This window comes from Cinclus cinclus, chromosome 1 (assembly GCF_963662255.1).
Source record: "Cinclus cinclus chromosome 1, bCinCin1.1, whole genome shotgun sequence".
Classification (NCBI taxonomy): domain Eukaryota; kingdom Metazoa; phylum Chordata; class Aves; order Passeriformes; family Cinclidae; genus Cinclus; species Cinclus cinclus.
The window spans coordinates 37274659-37295615 of NC_085046.1; the positions used below are offsets into that span (position 1 = coordinate 37274659).

Consider the following 20957-nt stretch of genomic DNA (forward strand, 5'->3'; position numbering starts at 1 on the left):
TTTGGGCAGGAGGGGCTGCAGCCATGGGTGACCCATCCTGAGGCAACAACACCCCCAAGGGACTGCAGCTGTGAGGATCCCACGCCAGGGTAGCTGCATCCCCAAGGGCACCTTGGCCTGTGGATCCTTCTCTAGAGCAGGATGTGAAGAAAGAGAAAAGTGAGAAAAACAGTAAAATGAAGAGGAGCAAAAATATATATTTATTGCACATGACCCCACCTCCTGCACTTCTGTTCAGCTTCCCCAAGGCAATGGGGAACACTGAACCTAAACTGAAGTGAAAACAAGGGAAACCAAGACTAGGGAGGGATTAAAACAGGTATTTTGGTTAAACTGAGCCTTGGGAAGGGGAAGGAAAGCACCTATTTTAATTGTTTGTATTCTTTATTATTTACTTCCCCTTCAATACCCAAATCCATGATCAGACATTTTTCCTAAATGATAAAAAATTAAATTCAACAAAGGTTCCCAAGTCACAATTATTTTGCCCATAACAAACCACAATACCAAAGCAACAGAGGCTATTTCTCTAGATTTCACACAAAGTATAAAAATATTAGCCCTTAGCCCATTTGTCTCAATACTTGAACAAATCATCATTGGTACAATTATGGCAGCAGTGTATTCAAAAGCCTGGGTAAGTACAAGCAGATTGCAGTAACATCCCATTAGGTTATCTTTCAACATATGTCTGAGCTAAATAGAGTTGAAAGTTCATCAAAACAGATTTCTTCAGACTGACCAGAATTAGGTCCATATCATTACCCTACTTAGGAAGCACTGACATTGTAATTACTTCAGGCACCCATCTGGCACAAATCACAACATGATTTCATTTCAGATGGTCTCAGCTTTGTTTTTCTCTCAGCTAGACTGTGCTACGAATGTGTGAATCTCACAACTTACAACACAAGGGTATAATAGGGATTTCTGCCTCATGACTCTGAAAAGCCCTGGCAGCTGCTAATGTCAGGAGATTTACTTCAAAATTCAAATCATGTTTTAATTGACAGTGAACTGGACCTGTAGTTCTTTGCCTTCTCTTCAATGACCTCACTGTAGCTCATAAGTGTTTCATATTTACTGATAATGATTGGCATACTGCTTGGTGGATGTCAAATTCTGATTGAATTTAATCCAAAAGGCTGAAGTTCTTAGTTCCCTAAATTAGGTCAAACAATCTAGAACAGTGCAGTGCATTTAGCTTTTCATTTTTTCAAGTTTTTCCACTGGGAGATTATGATAGTTTTTAAATTTATTATTATGAAGGATTGGGGGAAAAGAAAAAATAAATTAAAGCAAATAATTCTTGAATTACAGACTCTTAAAAGAAAACACTTGATCTTGAATTCAAAATATTACCTAGTTCTTAGTCAAAGGTGTTAGCTTTCTGACAACTCAGGGTAGTAAACCTATACACTATTGTTTTTTCTAAAAGCCAGACAGTTGCCACATGTTCATTTAAATTTTAAAAGGAAAATTTCATTAAAAATTCACCTAAACGCATACATATCTGAGAGGCATTACAAAAAAACCCTTTGAATATTAGCATAAGTTACTTGTGTTGACATTAAGTGGCACAGGTTAAATACTAAATATCTGTAAAAGGCTTTCCCTTTCCTTACAGCACACATTTCTTTAAAATCAGCACACTACTGCGCACCAGTTTTCCAATGTGCATCACACTGCTGACTATCATTAAGTAATCAATTAGTCTGTTCCTCACAGTTATGTAGTTACATTGGTTATAAAAACAAGGAACCCTATGGGAGGTAAGAATCAAAAGGCGTATTTTCCAAATTTTCATAGATCAACTTTAGCAGTCATCAACAGTTTGAGTCTTGATAAGCTAGAAAGGGTCTGTTGGCAAAATTAACATTCTCCATCTTTGATCGTCCGTGGCAACACAAAAACACACAAACCAAAAACCATTCCTCTAGGTATCTCCTTCATTCAAAATACTCCAACATGTGAGAGCTCTTTTTTAACCTTGTGCTTAACAGAGTCATTGCCATCTGGTATGATACTGAAATGCAGCTAACTAGTTTTACTCTGATACGTGAAATCATGTGAGTTTTCCAGATTTGCTTGAACACTAACATCTTTCATTAGCCTATTCCCTGGGCTTCTGAGGCCAAAACCAGTGAGGTCTTGGTCTTCCCCCATGCAATCACAGCCTGACTAAATAGTCTATATTAGCCTGGAGCACGAGAGCAGTGAAGTCACTTAGGCCAGGATCTTTGCAAACACAGCTCCACTTCCTCCTAATGAAGAGAACAAGTTACTTGTAAGACTGAATGAGAACTGGAGGTGACAAGGATGAATGCCTGTAAGCAGCAGCTGTTTCTGTCATACACATCAGCTGAGTTCTGCTTTAATCTGTGCACTTATATCTGAGAACCTCTTTAATGGACTGGGGGGAAAAGCTAAAGAGATTTTATTGATGCTACAAAGAGTGGAAAAGGGTGTTTCTAAAAGGTAGTCCAGATGGCAGGTGAATCTGGGTCAGAGATGCATCATATGGTCCCAGCTGGAATCTAGAGGATGAAGGCAGGAAAAAGTATTATTTACTGTAAGAAAATTAATGCTCTGCCTTTACATAAACAAGTTACCAGGAATTTATATCATTAAGAGGAAGCTGCATTGCAGAGAGATGGCCCTAACATGTTTTTCAAAATAGAAATGTTTCTTAATTGACTATAAACAGTAAAATAGATCTGTAGCAGAACATGTTGAAGTTCAGATGGGTTGTAAGTTAGTTCAATAGGTTATAAATTGTAAAGGTCAAGTCTCTCCTAGGCAGTAAAATGCTACAGGATAAATGTGATAGTTCAGTGATCTCTAATTGTCCTCCTGTCCTCATCACAGCCCACAGTACTTCATTTTCTAGGAATATTCATCATCATTACAGTCTCCTGAAGAGTTCTTTCTGTGTTTCTTCACATGCCTTTACCTACATGACCCTGCCTTTTTCAAGGTATTTCCCTCAGCTAATGCACTTTCTTGACCTTCTCCTGGTATTTACTCTAGAGATCAAAAACACGCATTCTTTACCCTTTCCCAGCCCATAGAAATGTCTCAGATTCTCAGCAGCTGTTTAAGATTTTTCTCCATAATAGCCATGCTACCCTAAACTCTTTTAAGACACTCTAAGCAAAACTTTTTTTTTTTTTCAATTCAAGCCTCCACACCATCATCAAGAAACGCTCTGTAGTTTTCCTCCTTTTTGTATCTGATGACATTCCTATGTCACCTTATGAGCACTTGGGTGATCACAAAGCCTTTTCATACAGAGCCCAGTACAGTACCTGGCATGTTCTGGATTGAAAGAGCAGGTAACAGAGGATATAATATATTGTGCAACTCCACACACAGCCATTATACTGCTCAGAGCTATGCCTCCAAAAGGCTTAAACTGGAAAAGAGTAAAAAAAAGGTGATATGGCAATGGGAAAAGGAAAATATGGCATAAACATTGCCTAATGCTGTTGCTCTATTTTCAACTGCAGGACAGTGACTTGTCACCTAATGTTGTATGCCTGAATCAGTCCAAGAAAGTCTAACTGTGGCTGCCAAGCCTGCATTTTTGTCCCAACTGTGCATTCCCATTCTCACTCTGGCACATATCTGACCATGGTATGAATCGTTTCATCTTGTTAGACCAGCAAAACAGGAAAACCTTACTTCCTAAGAGAGGTTCTTCATCTCCATTTTCAGCTCCTCTCCAGTCAGCCTTTATGAGAGATTTCTAATGCCAGGGTGGTCATAGTGCTGGCAGGCTCACCCTGATGCTCCTTTTCAAATTTGGTCCCACCTGCCTCAAATTTTTGTAAATTATCCCAGCTGTGGTGGGCTGACCCTGGCTTGATGCCAGATCCCCACCTAAGCTGCTCCATCAGTCCCTCCTCAGCTGGACAGGGGAGAAAAAATTACATCAGAAGGCTCAAGAATGGAGATAAATACAGGGAAAGCTCATTCACCAATTACTGTCATAATCAAAACAGATTCAGCTCAAGGAAACGAACTAATTTATTACCAATCAGATCAGAGTAGGAACATGAGAAATAAAACCAAATTCTAAAACATCTTCCCACCCAGCCCTACCTTCTTCCCAGGCTCAAATTCACTCCGCATTTTCTCTACCACAGTAAGACATGAAACAGGACCTGGGGTCAATTCATCATGCACTATCGCTGCTATTCCTTCCTCCACAGAGAAGAACTCTTCACACTCTTCCCCCGCTCCAGGGTGGGGTTAAGGGAGACAGCTCTGCATGAACCATCCTTCCCACAGGCTGCAGTTCTTCACAAACTGCTTCAGTGTGGCTCCTTCCCCAGCGTCACAAATCCTGCCAGCAAACCTGGTCCAGTGTGGGCTTCTCTCTCTCCATGGGTCCACAAGTCCTGCCAGGACCCTGCTCCAGAGCAGGCTTCCCATGGGGTCGCAGTCTATTCCAGGCACATCCACCTGCTCTCATGTGGGTTCATCCGCAGGCTGCAGGAAGATCTCTGCACTCCCGTGGACCTCCAGGGGCTGCAGAGGCAGAGCTGCTTCGGCATGGTTTTCACATTTTCTGTCCTCTTACAGATACTACTAAAACAAGTTGCTCATTTGGTTATCCTAATAGCTAATAAATCTAAGGATTTCAACTTTATGTGAGACAGCTGTCCTCACTGTTTTCCTTCACATTTTACAAATTTGATAAATGTACAAACATGCAACTGTTTCACTGTATGAATTATGTTTTTCATAAATCATCATATTAGTACTTGGAGACCTGTCAGTTCCTGCAGGCAGAGCAGAGATACCCAAAGACTTTTTAGCTCAGGATTCTTCTTTGCTTCCTAGCTTTGATTAAGGGAAAACTAAAACAGTCTCTCTCTGTTGTTTTATTCTGTTATTAAGATGTTTATCAAGTGTTTTCTCAACTGATGAACTGAAATGATCATTATTGCTGACCACTGTACATTATACTCTTTGCTTTTGGCCCAGTTAAGTATTCCTTCTTTTCCACATCTCATTTTTAAACATACTGCACCTTGTGCAGGCTCAGTTGTAGAATGTTCTTTATCTGGAAATAAAACCTTGTGTGTGAAGTTTTGCTGTCCTAATTCTACTGTTTTGTTAATCAAAGTCTTTGCTATCACCCTCCTTATCACTGCTATGATATTTCTTATTTCATCACTTCACAATATTCCACACTTGCTCCACAAGTAAATTGTTTGCTCAATAATCCATTGATAAGCAATTTTGCAAAGTACCAGCAACATTCAAGCCCTGTGCATTCAGATTTGGTCACATGATACCTTTCCCCAGAGTACATATATCTTTCTGCACACTCAAAACCTATTAACCTACCTCAGTAAACTCCTTGGATACCTGTTCCCATTTCTCAAATGCAAATAACCACTGTGCAGACATTGCCTATAGGTCCCTGTATGTTTAAATCATTAAATTCAGCTCATCACTCACTGCCAGAAAACCACTTCTAACTGGTTGAGTCAGGCGTTGCTGCATCCTCTCTCATATGGAGTTGTGCACATTATTTTCCACAACCGGAACTCTATTCTTAAACATCAATATTTATATATGGATAAGACACATATAAAGTATCTATTATATAGAATTTAAGTTTTTAATAGGAATTGTGTCAGTTTCTGTAATAATCTCTGCAAAATACTCAAGCAATTTATTTTCAGCTGACAAAATCTTTACCATTTTTCACCTAAACCAGCAAAGCATAATTCCAAGTTAATTAAAAGTCAGCCACATGCTGGCATGAACAATGATGGTTATCACTTTTGCCTGACTGTTGAATTATTTGCAACTTGTGCCCATTTGTTGAACACTACCTCAGCTTTGTATTTGCCCATACAAATTGCAATTCCCAATTAGCAGAAGATTTTCTTCTGGCCCATGGGCCATTTGATGCTATCGTGCACTGGTAGGACCAGCTCAGTCAATGTGTTCAGCTTCAGTGAGGGACAGATGTAGTTTCTCACTCCCACATCAAATAATTTGGCTGTCAAAGCATACAAAATTAATTCTAAGTGCAGGGGAAGAAATATACTCTCTGAAGTTGAAAAGCTTGCCAAAGGGAAAAGTAGCATTAATAAGGAGCTTGTACTGCTCATTTACTGCATGCAACTTTTCAATCTGTTTCTCAAAGTTCTGTAACAGCCTGTCCAGAAAGAACTGAAATGCAGCTGGATAAAGCTGTCAGAAGCAATGATCCAATAAAAAAGGTTCCTATCATTTCCCAGTGATGAGCACCAATGCAGTCCTTCCCTACCTCCACAAAATCTGTGGGAATGTCCTAAATCAGATTCTCCCTTTCTGTCAGCAATTTCCAAAGGTCTCTAACTCATATGTACCCAAAACAACAAAGACCTCTTCCTACAGCAACATCAAGGAAAACAGCAGATTCCAAAGAGAACAATCATCACCAGCACTTCTCTGTACAGCAGGTGCTTGGAGTTTGGGTTTGAAGCATTTAGTTAGGAGTTTGGTTTCCTCAGAATCTTCTGTTCCACCCACCTCTAAAGTTGTACCCAAAAAGTTTATGATGTTTCATCTTCATGAAGTTATTGGCATAAAATCAAAAATGATAAAGCAGAGAAAGTACACATGAAAATTACAGTGCTTATTATACAAGCAAGTATGGAATTTGGAGCTCATTGGGCTGACAAATTGGACTCGTATTACAATTGTGAATAAAAAAACTGAATAATTTCAGATACAAGTGAACCACCACAAATTTATTTAAGAAAACATATATATATGTATATATATAAACACACAGACATATATATAATTAGAAAACTCTGTAGTATGCCAGATGGACATTTGAATACACAGGTGATAGGAGCACCAAATCCTTTCCAAAAAAGGAAAGGCAAGGGCTTAAGCAGGAGGGGAAATAAAACACATTTAAATTCTTGTCTCTGACAGTGAACCTCAGATTTAACTGAGGTTATGGGAACTGAATAAAGGGGGAAGAATTTTTTGGAACAGTAAAGACATGGAAATTCATGTATCATGAAAAGAAGAGTAAGAGAAAGAAATAAAATATGACCGTGTATTTAGAGTATTTTTCCTCCCAAGATTAAGTATAGGCAGACAGACTACAATGGGATAATGCAAAAATTATCAGTAAGAATGTAAAAGTAAACAAGAGACACAACCAGGTAAAATTATTCAAGAAAAAAAACTTTATTGAAATGAAACATGACTAATTACAGTTTGAACAAAATTGCTTTATTCCATGGGCATGGCTTGCACTGAAGCTGGGTATGCTTGTCATTTTGTGTATAACTCCAACCTTCTATTTTGGATATTTTTACCATTACTTTGACCTGTAAGACTGTGCAGAGGATGGCTTAAAAAGCAAAGAGAAAGGATTTTTCCACTTTGATAGAAAGCAAAACAAATGCAGAAATTATGCAGCTTACACATGTATACAAAACAATGAGAAAAACCCCAAACCATGAGCAGGCTTTTTGCTAAATGCAACTATTAAACACATTTTCATTCACTTAATGATAAGGTTTTTATTGACAGCACTAAAATGATTCCAGAATGGCTTTATTTAGGAATGAAAATTATTATCGATATGTCAAGTAACAATTATTTTAGATCTTATTTGGAAAAGTACCTTATCATCCTCTGGGGAAACAGAATAATTAGTCAAGCTGACATCAAATTCAGGTTCAGAAATATTAAGAAGCCGGTCACAAATAAGCATTTTGTCTTTTTGAGAGGGAAAAAATAATAAACACCTCACTTGTTAACAGATCCACCTGAAAATGGTCCAAAACTAGGCAGCTTTATGCTTCAAAGTTACTCACACTTCACAAAAAAAAATTTACCTCATCAAGGAGTAAGGAGAGAAACAACAGTTCTACTTTGTTATTGACTTTTATATCAAGTATTTACTGCCATCCTATCACTGTCAAATCTGATTATAAAGCACGGATCAGCAGTCAGGAGATTAAAGGCTCATCTGAGAAGATGGAAAAAATTAAATTAATGAAATCTGTCCAGACTCTGTCAGTTTCACAGGAACAACCATCCAGATGGAGGGACTACTGGAATATTGGGATTACATATGAGTATTCTCAGTCTCTCTCTGCCTTTGAAATGTAAATGAAATCTGCTGGAATTGTTGAACAGATGTAGATATATAAATATATATTAGATATTGATTATATAGGTGATATAGGCATATATTAGATATAGATATATATTAGATATAGATATATATTAGATATAGATATATATTAGATATAGATATATATTAGATATAGATATATATTGAGATAGATATAGAAGATATAGATATAGAGAGATGATAGAGATATAGTTAGAGTCACAGTTATATAGATATATGTATAGATATAGATAGATATACAGATATAGAGATAGATGATAGAGAGATAGATTAGATATAGATTATATAGATAGATATATAGATTATACAGATACTGATGATACAGATGACATAGATAGATAGTGTAAGCCTCCTCACATTAATCAGCTTTGTGGAGCACAGGATCAGCATTATATTAAATGGAGAGCCTTGCTGATCCTTGGGCTTTCTCTGCTCTTATTGGAGAATTTTTTTCTCCATAGGCACTATATGCATTCAGTTTTTGTTCTCTAAGAAAAGGAAGTACTTATTGCTGTGCTGTCTGGCACACAGGTACTTAAGTTGCTACATGAGCACTAAGGTCATTTGAGTGTTTGTCTAACTGAAGCTGCTTTTGAGAAGCAACAGCCCAAAAAAATAAACTGGGCAGATACAAAAGACTAGAAATAAAGGTTTATGTACATAATCTCTAATGGATCAATGGCTGAAGGGTTAAAGAGCAAGATTTTATTACTCAACAAGAAAAATGAGTGTGTGGGGTTCTCAATACCATCCAACAAAAAAAAAAAAAAAAATCACAGTGCACTCTTTCAGATGCCACAATTTGCATTTCCCAGTTACTTCCTACTGATTTCACAGTCCAGCACCCAACTATGTTGTGAACATGACATGATGCAAGATGAAAATGAACATCCTTCAACTGCCTGATTATCTCTGAGACCATGGGTATTTCTGAGCACTTATAAATCTATTACAGAACAGAAAGTTGTCTCAACCCCTATAAGCAAACAAAGTGGTATGTTTTAACTCTTCCCCTTCCCTGAACAATGCTGCAGAGCAGAGGCAGACCCACACAGAGGCACTCCATACACTGCTTAATTCTAATTTGGGGGCTATGTTGGCCCAAACCCATGTTTGTTCCTTCCTGTACAAGAGCAGGTGCAAGTACAGTCAGGGCACTGTCTCTTATAGCAAGCAAGAGTCTCTCCCAGAAATGTGCTGGGTGTAGGAGTAGTGGATCATCAGGACAGAGCAAGTCTAATTTCATTCTCTGTGAACTGCAAATGCAATTTCTTTTGCTGCATCCTGGGAAAAGTACAGCAGCAAAACTATCCTCCCACGGTGGATTTACTAAAGTGATTTTTTAAAAATGAATGGAAAGAGAGAAAAAGAAACCTCATGCAGAATAAAACTCCATTACTTGTATATATTTTCAATTATACTGTCTAAAATGGAAGTTCTACTGCGACATCTTAAAAGAACTTATTTTCTTTCAGCTATCAGTAAAGATTTAAAAAAAAAAGTTCGGGGGGGGGTGGTGGGGGGGGGTGGGTGGTGTATCGCTACACGGAAAGCCAAAATAATCACTTTCCCTGTCTTCCCTATCCTCCCACATTTTCCTTTATGGGTTATTCAGCTTTTACTGCCTACATTCTTCACCTGAAGTCAAACCCTCTGTTTATAGCATCACAGTGGTTGCTGTGGAGGCTATTACAATGTACAAAGCCAAAAGTGATGAATTCAAGTGTGGAATGAGCAGTAGTATCTCATGAAATGTTTCTGAAGGAGCAGGAGATATTAAAGTAAAACAAAACAAAACAAAAAAAATAATAAATAGAAAACATATATTGAGAACACATTAATTAACTTCATCAATGACTGTTTGCTATCAACTTTAATTATCACAACTGTTTCCAGATATATTACTCCAATGGTTGTAGAGACTAAGTGCTAAACTATACATATGGAAGCAAGCACACAACAGGAACAGGCAGCGCTAACACAGATGGCAGCAGAGTTCCCAGCCACGCTGCTCAGTGGTGCCTGCTGCGATTGCTGTCGTCTTCTGCAGCAAAAACATAAGAACAACCTAGTGTGGTAAACACAGGCATGCACTGTGCAGTGCTGCTCTGACAATGAGAGCTCTTCGTGGCACCCTTCACTCTGCCCGTCCCTCTGAGCCAGATTCAAGGCTCCATAAGTTATGGCCAGAGAACACACATCCCTGAAAAAGCCATTCGTTCATTGCTATTCCTTGTACTGCATGGATTGCATTCACACAGTCTCTCTCGAACATAGAGACATTTTAAAAAACAACTGTTGAAGAACAAATGCTAGTTCTCACGAAACACGTAAAATATTAGAAACAGGAGAAATCCATCTCGGGATTTGCATCATGAAGTCCACCACTGCCAAATTTTCACAACATTGGTAGCAGATAGAGTCCTTATTTTTCCCCTACCTTAGGAAAATCATAAAATACTTCTATTTACCAAACTAGTTTCTCGATCATTTTTGCCCCTAGCTTTGACACCTGAAGTATTACCAGGAGTGTAGGCTTCAAGGAAAACCATTGATCAAAGATTTCTGAATCATATCTGTACTGACAGAAGTTTTTACCCATCTACTTGTTAAAAACAAAACCTGTGAAGAGAAGTGGAACAAAGATAAAATGAGATGTCAGATTTAAAGAAAACAAAAAACAAACACTTGAGGACAAGACAAAGAAGAGAAATGTTTCAAAAATAAGACTTTAATGGCCACAGAGCTCAATGAAAGGCCTTATTAAAATATTATTAAGCAAAGAAGTGAGTCTCTAAACAATCTTTTAACATGAGTGCCTTGAGACTGCTGGTGGACCAAAGTATCTTATTACATGACTGCAGAAGCATTAACAAATTAATTATACCAAATAGCTGAATTAATTAGGATATGTGGGACAATGGCAGCTAATACCAAAAGTTACAGTGTGCTTTGTAAAGAAAAACAGTACTGTTTTTTATCAGGAAAATATACCACCAGCAGGTTGTACTACTGCATGCAAGCTATGTTGTATGGAGATTTCTTTCACAGGACTACTGATGGAAAATTGCAAAAATTTACACGTATACTTGTACATAAGAAGATACCAGGATATAAAGATGCAGTGGAGCTGCTGGTCCTTTGTCAAAATCCTTAAGCAAGACAAAGAGGACATCCAGAGAAATCCACCCACCCTGTGGACAGGGTGTCAAGTGGAACATCAGAACAAGCAGCCTCATTACTGTCCCAAAGCTGGGACCTTGTGGGGGATTAAAAAAAAAAAAAAAACAGAACAAACCCAAACAGAACAAAACACAAAAGAGCACACACCCCACACAACCTCTCTTTCCCCATCAAAAAAAAAAAAAAGAAGAAGAAAATAAATAAAAACAGCAAAGCATTTTCTTTCAGACTCTTTCCATAATGACACTGGAATATTTCAGTTACTCAGGTTGCCAAGACCCTTCTCGTCACAAACTCTTACCTTCACTTGTCATTTATGCATGTAGTTGAAGGGCCAGACAGCTGCTGTACTCCTCTGTATTTCTCAAAAAGTTAACTAAGTTTCTAGGTGAACTCAGATAAGGGGTTGCAAGCCTAGCTATAACTAGAACTATTTTTATTCAGAACACTATGGACTTAGCACATCATTAGCTTTCCATAGTATCTTTTCTGGAATATCCTAAAATAAGGCAGCTTTCATTACATTTTGCAAGTGGTACTTCAGATCATCAGTGGAATCACTTCAGCATCATTTTAGTACCACTTACTCTCAGAATTATTTCTAGGAAGATGCCCATTATCTAGAACTCCCACTTTTCCAAAATTATCAGACCCTCTTTGGCTTTTTGATGTGAAAAAGTAACCCATTGCCAGACTTTGTGCACTCCTTCCTTGGATGTTTTCAAGGATTGAAGAAAGCCCTGAACAACCTGATCTGCTCTCACAGGTGACACAGAGCAGGAAACTGGACTAGAGATGTTCCTTAGGATCCTTCCCACCTGAATAATTCTGTGTATTCAACAGGTTTCCACTAGATATGCTGAATAAAATCAGAACTTATTTGATCTAAATATTTTAGATCTAAAAAAACCAAACAAATAAACAAACCCCCATCACCACTAAGCAGTCATATACAGTCAAAATACATCAATAATTAATTTTGTCACTTTCCTCTTTTTAAGCTAAGAAAAATCATAAAACAGAGTTTGAGTCCGAAGAATACAGAAGTCTTGGGCTAAAAATGTCCATCTGCCATCAAACTGGCATCATGTTGGTGCAGAACCAAGACAGAAAATAAGCTAGTCAAGGATGTAGCTCCAGCTTAACCCTCCCTGCAACAGAACAACTGCTCAATGCTAAGAACTCTGAAAAACTCTCAGGTGTCACTTAATCATCTCTTCTGTGAGATCATTTGTGTGCTCACTCCCTGGAACAAGTGCCAAAACAGAAGAATTCAGAAAGCCTGAAAAATCAGCTCCCTGATGTGGTGCATACAGCAAGCAGCTACAGCCCACAGGATCAAACCTTTCCAAGATCAGAATTTCACTGCAGTCACTGCAGTTTCTGTAAGTTGATCCTTTTCCCACTTTTACACTTGCAATATAGTCCTCTCCCAAAAATTAAAGTAATAGAGCTGGGACTAGCTTTCGAGCCTGGTCATTAAGAAAACAAAGACTACCCAGCAAACAAAAACCCCAACACTATTTGCTTCTGTTCTAACCAGATTATTAGCACTTCTCAGTGAAAAAATAACAATAAATCCTCCACAAAACGTCCACAATGAATAAAAACAGTGGTAAAATCTTTTTCTCTTCATTAGAACTTGCCTTTGTAGGCCAAGTGCTCGAAGCAATTTAGGCTGCACCCAGCAGAACCATTAACACAAACAACTGACCACCCCTCAGGCAGCTTCAGTGTTAACTGAAATCAATACCTGGACTGGGAGCAGTCCTGCCATAGAGAATGTACAGATGTCCAACGTCATCAGGACTGCAAAAGATTGTGTTCCCCTAAAACATAAATTGTGATATTAAAAAACCACTTTCTTTCAGTTTTTAAATGGATTTACAGGCTGGAATATACCTTGGAATTCCAAGTAGCTAGAAAGCAAAAAATTCACACCTCTAAGTTAAATAAAAATTGAACATTGTGTTCCCATTACCTCTAGTTCAGGTTTGAACATTGTAAAGAATACCTTAATGATGTCAGGACTTGATTATGAAGATGTCTTATATTTATAAACCATGCAGAAGTCTTGAAACATTCTGCCCATTCCAGAACGCCTCGTTTAGTCTCTTTTGCAGTCCTGCTGATATGAACATAACACGGGGGTCCCTTGATCTCTCTGCGTACAGCTTCTCATTACAGAACCTCCTCTCTCTTACCTCCTAAAAAATTTTACTCACACCCACTTCTTGTCTAGCAGCAACCATGACCTCCCACATGAAACCACAGTGACTATCAGCCAAAGAGATGAAACTGATGAGGACATCTGGTTACACTACATGAATTTACTCAATCCAACTTCTGGAGAAGGAGTATCTCTTCTCAACCTCCCATTCCTCCCCCTCACTACAAATGCCAGCAGTTTAGACAGCTCTGTAGTTTCAGAGCTTCAGAGAGATAAGTATTGAACCAAATACTGGAATGGTTTGTACAGCAAAGCGCAATGCAGACATTGACAATAACAACTCCTTTTTTCTTGCCTTTTTCCACAGGCTCTTGGGTTCATTATCACTAACTATTCAGTTCTGCTTTGATTTACCTGCAGGAGAAGGTTCTACCCACTAATTCTTACTCCTCATTTCTACTTTTTGATGCTTTCCACAGGAATGTGTCATCAACAGCTCAATGAAAATTGGTCATAGAGAGCACACAAAAGATATTCTTATCTATCACAGTGCACAAGACAAGACCACAAAGCCATCTTGAAAAGAACATATTTTACACATTATTTTGGGCTTATTTATTAAGTAGATCCTTCAGCATTTACCTTCCAAACACAATAAAGATTTTTTTAAAATGGAAATACAGAAAATAATGGTACTACTACATCGTTAAAGCAAATGCTATTTAATGAGTCAAGAAACTGCCAGTGTAATGCCTTTTTAATAAAAGGGCACTTATTTTCGAAATGCTGCCTAAATAGCAACAAGAGTGCTATCTTCAAGCCCACTCACAAGGCAAGAGGTACAAATTTGCTTTTGCTGGCACAACCTCTCTGCCCTGTAGGCCCTTCCTTTATACCATTCTTCACTAAATTCTTCATTCTTCATTCGTCACTTCTCTAAATTATTCAAAGAATACCAGTATAGTTTTGTTTTACTTGCTATTTAATGCTTCAATATTTTAATCAGCACCAATTTAAAATCCATCAACAAAACAATGTATCAAAGTGAAGCTACAATAACAATATTCCTTGCTCAACTGTTACAGGAAATATTACATTTTCTACACAATGTTATAAAGACAGAAAATGAAAATGCTGCCTTACAGTTTAATGAGAATGACAAGTTAAATCCTTAGAGGGTAAAGACATTCCAAGTCTGGGGATGGCTTTTGCTTCTACTGCTCAGAACAGCACTGGGAATAGCCCAAATCCATATGGGAAAGCAGTCAGGAGTTGCCACAGTTCCAATCAATTATTAAGGCAACATGACAAAACAAATTCAGCGCATAAACAGACATTCCAACTGTAGTTAATGGATAAGATGATTCATTGTTTTAACATGGCAAGGCAAAATGGAAAGACAAAGGCAGTGATGTTAAACTGAACACTAGAACTGGAAACTTCCAGAAGCAAGTATAAAATGCCCCAGAGCCAGGGTTACTCAAAATATGAAATATTTTAGAATGTAATGAAATTGGACAGTTTCTATAGTTCTGTCAGAGTAATCATTTCACCTAGCTTCAGAATCCTCAAGAGCAAAAGCCAAATGATCAAGAAAGCGATTATTTCTTTTTTCCTTTCAGATCACACCTTGTACTTCCCAGGAAGGTGACTTGAGACTCTGTTTGACAAAAACTACCCACATAGTCCATAAAAAATGGCAGGAAAAGTACATCTGGTTATGAAATGGAAAGGAAGTCTTTGTTTTTTTAACTGCATTTCTGTGGGAAAATTAGATTTAAATAAATATCATAGAAGTGTATTTGGAGCCTGCTTCTAAGATCTAGAGGGTGGGTTTTTCATACTATCATAAATTAAAATTTAGAATAATCTGTGGATTTTTAGCTCAGATTACTTATCTCTAATTGAGGATGTTATAACGCTAGATTTTATCAGTATCATAAATATCCTCTTCTGTGAACTAGGCATCCACCAGGGTATTACCTTTTTTACAGTGAATTAATTTGAAAAACAAAACAAAAGAAACAAACCAATAATTTCTCACAAACAAAAAGCCAGAAACAACCGCAGAAAGAGGTAACAGCTAGCTAGCACTTACATCAAAGGAAAAAGGGAATGGCTAATCAAGTTAAAATATGTTTGGCAAACCAACCTCTCTGGTTCTTCAGGCCAAAACCCTTACCCATCCATTTGTTTGGAAAGACATGCCTGCAGAGCAAGGTCTGCATTACACAGTAAATAAACTCCCTTACTAATGAGACCCCAAAAGTGGCTGAGGCATCAAAGTGTCAGTAGATGGAAATAACATCAATGTTCACACATTCTGAACATATAAGCTAGGAAAATGTTGCAATGTTTAAAATCTACCCGCAGATTATTCTAACTGATCACAGAAAAGGTGTTTACTTGCTTCAAGAATACACACACACATAGGTATATATGTATACAAATACATTAATTTCAGACATTTACTTGCACAGATGCAACAATAAGGCACATATAGAAAGTGAGGTGAGAGAAGCACACCCCAAGCAAAACAGAAGATCTGGTTATGACTGCCTCAATGCGACCAACAACGTTATTTCCCAGGAGACAGAGAAGGAAGAAAAGGAAAAGCCAACAGAAAATACTGAAGCACATTTTTGAATATTTCAAGAAGAAATGTACAAAGATAAGAACATTGAAAGTGGAAAGCTCAAGCACAATTTAATTTCCTTACTGCTAACTGTGGAATTGGTCCAGTCCAGGAGCAACCTGGATGTTTGCACATGTGCATACAACTAAGCTTATTCAAGAGGAGAACAATGAACAGGTTTGCAGGGTTTTTTATCCCTCTCTCTCTATTCTCCCAGCAGTTCGAAGAGACCACATCTCTGCAGCAATAATATGTTGACTTCTACCCTTCCCACACTACAACCTTTGTATTACAGCAAACAGACATGGCAACAACAGTTTTTGTCTTATTCTGTGCATCTCTGGTCAGGTGAAGACTAAAATTAGTCAGCAGATCCAGGTGAAAAAGCTGTCTGTGTTGTTAGAGCTCATATTCATTTATCCAGCCTACCTGGGTAAAATTCAACATACTGTCAAAAAAATATCTGATTTCATTGTGCTGGCTGAAGCACAGAGGACTTGCACTTCCCAGTCTAAATATGGAACATTCTCTGAGTTCTTAAAAAAAAAAAAAAAAATCAAATCAATTGAAAGTAATTGTTTTCTGTCTAAAACTTCACCCCTGTGGACATATACGCTCCTATACATACATCCAGCACTATTTACTTGTGCTGTTTTTCCCTGGTGTTTTTATACTAACTTTCACATAGCTTTAAAAGGGGTATAAAACATTTCTTTCTCTCCAGAAGTTATTTCTAGTGGTACTAAGTAATTTAAAACTTATTTCTGTTTCATAGCTTTTAGTTACAATCTTTCCATATCTACTCCTCAAGGCAGGAGGCTTTCTTATACAAATATGTTGAAGTTTTCTTAAGCAATACACTAAAATATTACTTTATTTATATATTTTTCATTATGTTACTTCTTAACATCTTCTGCCTAAAGAGAATCTGTAATAGAATTCTGGCTGTAGTTGTCAGTTTTCAAGATTTTTGGAGATTTTATATGTAAGTTGCCAATGATAACCCAACATTAAATCATTTATAAAAGAGACTTTTTACAAGACTGTTAACATTCATTATTTCAACAGGATCTTGAACTTTTTGCTGGAATCTTGACAAGACTTCATTTACTGTATAGACCATAGTGGGTAGAAATGCTAGTTCTGATTTATATTGCTTTACATAGTATAAAAACACAAAACCTGTAAGACAAGAACTTTTACATGTAAGGCCACAGGGAAATTTTCATGTTTGTATTTTTAAATATTAGAAAAGTATAAAAAAGTCTCCCTAATTCCTCATGTAAAAGGTAAGAAGAATGTCAAAGTTGGAAAATATTTGTAACTTGACTCAGTTAAATGGCAGGTTTGCTCAGCTGCAATTCAATATGCACCCTGCCAATTTAGACCCTTAAGTGATGCCCAAATAAACATATCTTAATCCAAACAAACACAGAAATATTGTGCATGGTCTTCAGATGGTGTCAATCATAACAGTGCTGTTGAGATCCATAGAGCTATGACACTTTTCACCAAGGCAGGACAGTGGCCCATTGAAATAGGTTTGTAGTAAAAACAGAGATTAGGAAGAAATATTTCTTCCCAAATTTGAAAGTATTTCATACAGCTCTCTTGTGAGCAGTTCTCACCTCACTTTGATAACCGAATGCATATAAGGTATAAACGAGCCAGACCTGTCAGACTATTTGCTAGTTAAAAATTGTTGGCAGTTCACATACTACAGTTTTACTTTTTGGTATACCTTACTTATAAATCCTCTAATGCTTTAGCTTGAAGATTTTTAAGTAAATTATTTGTTCCTGCATGATGAATTGATCAATACTGGTCACAAAAGCTGAAATTTACTTAAAAGTCCGTTCTTGAAAAAGAGAGTGTTTCCATAACCTTGAAAATTTTGTAAACATACTAAAGTAAAATCACGCCTCTGATTTTTGCCCTGAATATTTTCCTATAACACACAATCAGTATTAGGGACATGCAAATGACTCTAATTTCATTTTTACCTTACATTTGAAGCTGTCAAAAATTAGTAAATGATCTGGTAACTAAGTCTAGTTCACTTTGCAAAGTTAATATAAGAGAGTATTTATTTTTAAATTATAGTTGAAATGTAATTGGGATGCAAAGTGTATGAACTTCAGTGTAATTCAGTGTTCTGTGTTGTTGCAGCAACAACTTAAATGTGAATTCAGTGTCATATGATACTTTAGGAAACATATATAAGAAGCAATCTTGATAGACTGAAGCATACCACACCTTTTTTCTTAAGGTAAATTACAACCAAGTTATTTAATAACTCCATAATTTAACTAATTGAGGGTAGATTTTTTATGATGATATATTAATCACAGCAGCATATTCAGGATTATAAACTTTGCCACAGTTGCACAGCTGAATCAGCCAAATGTTTTCAGTTTGGCCTGGCACCTCACACTACACAGTCTGTGGATTCAATTCTGGCTCTTCTTAGGTCAGTGGCAAAATTCCCACTGAATTCACAGCATCCAGAATTTTGGTCCATGTGCCTAGCTACTGTGTAATACCCACAAATAACAACTGAAAGGAATCCCATGAACATGTGAGTCCCTACTACCAGCATTACACTCAGAATTAATAGGATAAATATTTGCAGTTACTTTAAAACAACCACTTTTCTTCTCTAAATTGATAACACTCCCCCCCCCCCCCCCCCCCCCCCCGGAATTTATTTTAGAGGGTTTTTGACATCCACAGACAAAATCTTTGCTCCGACTTTTAGTCTGCCTCCTCTTTTGGCTTGTGAAAGGGGCACAAAGAAGCACAATAGAAAAGGAGATGTTGCTGCAAAGCACTCCAGCTCAGAAATATCCAGGTGACAGACAGTCAGTGGTAGAAACACTGAGTTTTCTTTCATTTCAGACCTGTGTTTGAGTCTATTACTTTCTTAGCAAGCATTTTCTCAAAATGCCATCACCTGAAGTGCCAGGCTCCTCATCATCTCAACATCTTTGTCATCAAGATTACTGAATGAGGTACAGCAACCTCTGGACTTGTAAAGACTACAAATTACACCTTCAATCAAATTAGTTTCTCAGGAAAAGACACTAAATTACTTTGGGGACTAACAAAACAACAACAAACACAAATCGATGCAGAACTCAAGCACAACTTAAGCTTTTACCCTTGAAGGATTAGGTCAGAGACTTCTGCAAACCCACTTACCCGAACAGTGGCTTTAAAACCCAAAGGGGATCACACAGCTAAAACAAATTCTAGTGAGATTTCCAGACATTGCAACCAGATCCACAAACAGTTGGGTTTGTTCCTCAAAGCAGAGAACGGTGACGGCCAAGCAGTACAGTAAGGAAACCGCACATGACAGACTTGGCTCTGGGTAAACTGCATTCAATGTTTAGCACACAAGGCTCATGAACCTCAACACTTGTTTTCAATGGTTCGTGGAACACCACTCCGTTCCATGTCTTCAAAGTCAGGATCTGATCTTGGGAGAACCGTCTGTGTGCTGTTTAGCCTTCAAAGGGAGCAAGAACAAGTCTTGCTTCCCCGAACAAGTAAGGGAGGAGGAGACAACAGCACACAGGGCAACATTTTTAACAGTGCTTTCCGGGCATTAAGATCGTGAAAGCCAAAAGAGATTTCGGAGACTCTTCTCAGGTTCACTGGCATTTGCAGACTGCTCTCTGCAAAAACAATCAAAGAAGCCGCTATCAAAGCAAGATGCCAAAACGCGCGCGAACACTGTTTCGCCTCGGCAAATAAAAGACATGAGGCGCAGCTCGGCGGAATTTGGGAGCAGGGAGCTCCTCTCCCTCCGCACCCGCTGGAGGGGAAAGGAGAGAAGGCTCCCCCTGCCCCAGAGGAGCCGAGCGGCTAAAACAAGTCACAGGCAAGTTGTCCTCCAGGCTGCCCCGCGCGGACCTCGGGGCTCCCGTCCCAGCTCGGTGGGCTCCCCGCCGAGCCCCGCCGCGGCCGCCCCCTTACCGTGCCGGGGCTGGGGCTTGGCGCCCGGCGCCTTCTCCTTCCTGCCGCCCGCCGCGCTCCGCATCCGCCAGCACGCCGCCCCCCTGCCCAGCGCGCCGGCCATGCCGGGGGCGGCAGGCACCGCGATCCCGCCGGGAGAGCGCGGGGGCGGCGGCGGAGCGCGGGACGCGCTGCCCGGCGGCGGCGGCGGCGGGCGGGAGCAGCGCGGTCCCCGCGGACCCGCCTCCGCCCGGGCCGGTGTCAATCAGAGCGGGCGGGCAGCGCCCAGCCCGGGCAGCGCCGCCCCGCGCCCCCCGCCCCGCTGGGAGCAGCCCTGGGGACGGCGCCCGCCCCGTGCCGGGTCCGTTCGTACCGTAAGGAGGGAGAGCATCGGCGGCGGCGATGGGCTCCCGGGATCAGAAGAATTCGGGGCTAGGGAAATGACAGCCCTCGGCACGAACCTCCTCCTGCCCGCCGGCAAGTCCTCCTACAGCACCTTCCCTGAAAAACATGTGTACGTTACCTCCTGCCATCAAAATCATTGGTTGTGCGCACTCCTGACTCCGTACCGATGAGTAACTCAACCTGAGATTCCCACTTCCCACAAGACCATGTGTGCTGAGGCAACAGCCTCCCTCCCTCCCTCACCTCCCTGGAGCACCCTCTTCTTCCTCGCTAGGGTCCCGGGGACTCCTCCGCCCATCGAGTTCCTCCCCTGGCTTTGGCGAGGGGCCGCCAAAATTTCTGAAGAAGGATTATTGCAGTGCAAGAAACGTAACGCATATAACTTTTGTTTGCAATCTTAGTAAAAGATCCACGTGCATATCAAATTATAGTAG

At 39.2% G+C, this 20957-nt stretch overlaps 1 protein-coding gene across 1 annotated transcript in view; it reads right to left on the bottom strand.

Moving 5' to 3' along the window:
- Positions 1 to 20242, bottom strand: part of ZNF385D (zinc finger protein 385D) — a 406850-nt gene extending 386608 nt beyond the window's left edge. The window contains exon 1 of the mRNA XM_062508742.1: positions 20140 to 20242. Coding sequence (XP_062364726.1) covers positions 20140 to 20242 — 103 coding nt within the window. The remainder of the gene's footprint in view (positions 1 to 20139) is intronic.
- Between the last annotated feature and the right edge of the window lie 715 nt (positions 20243 to 20957).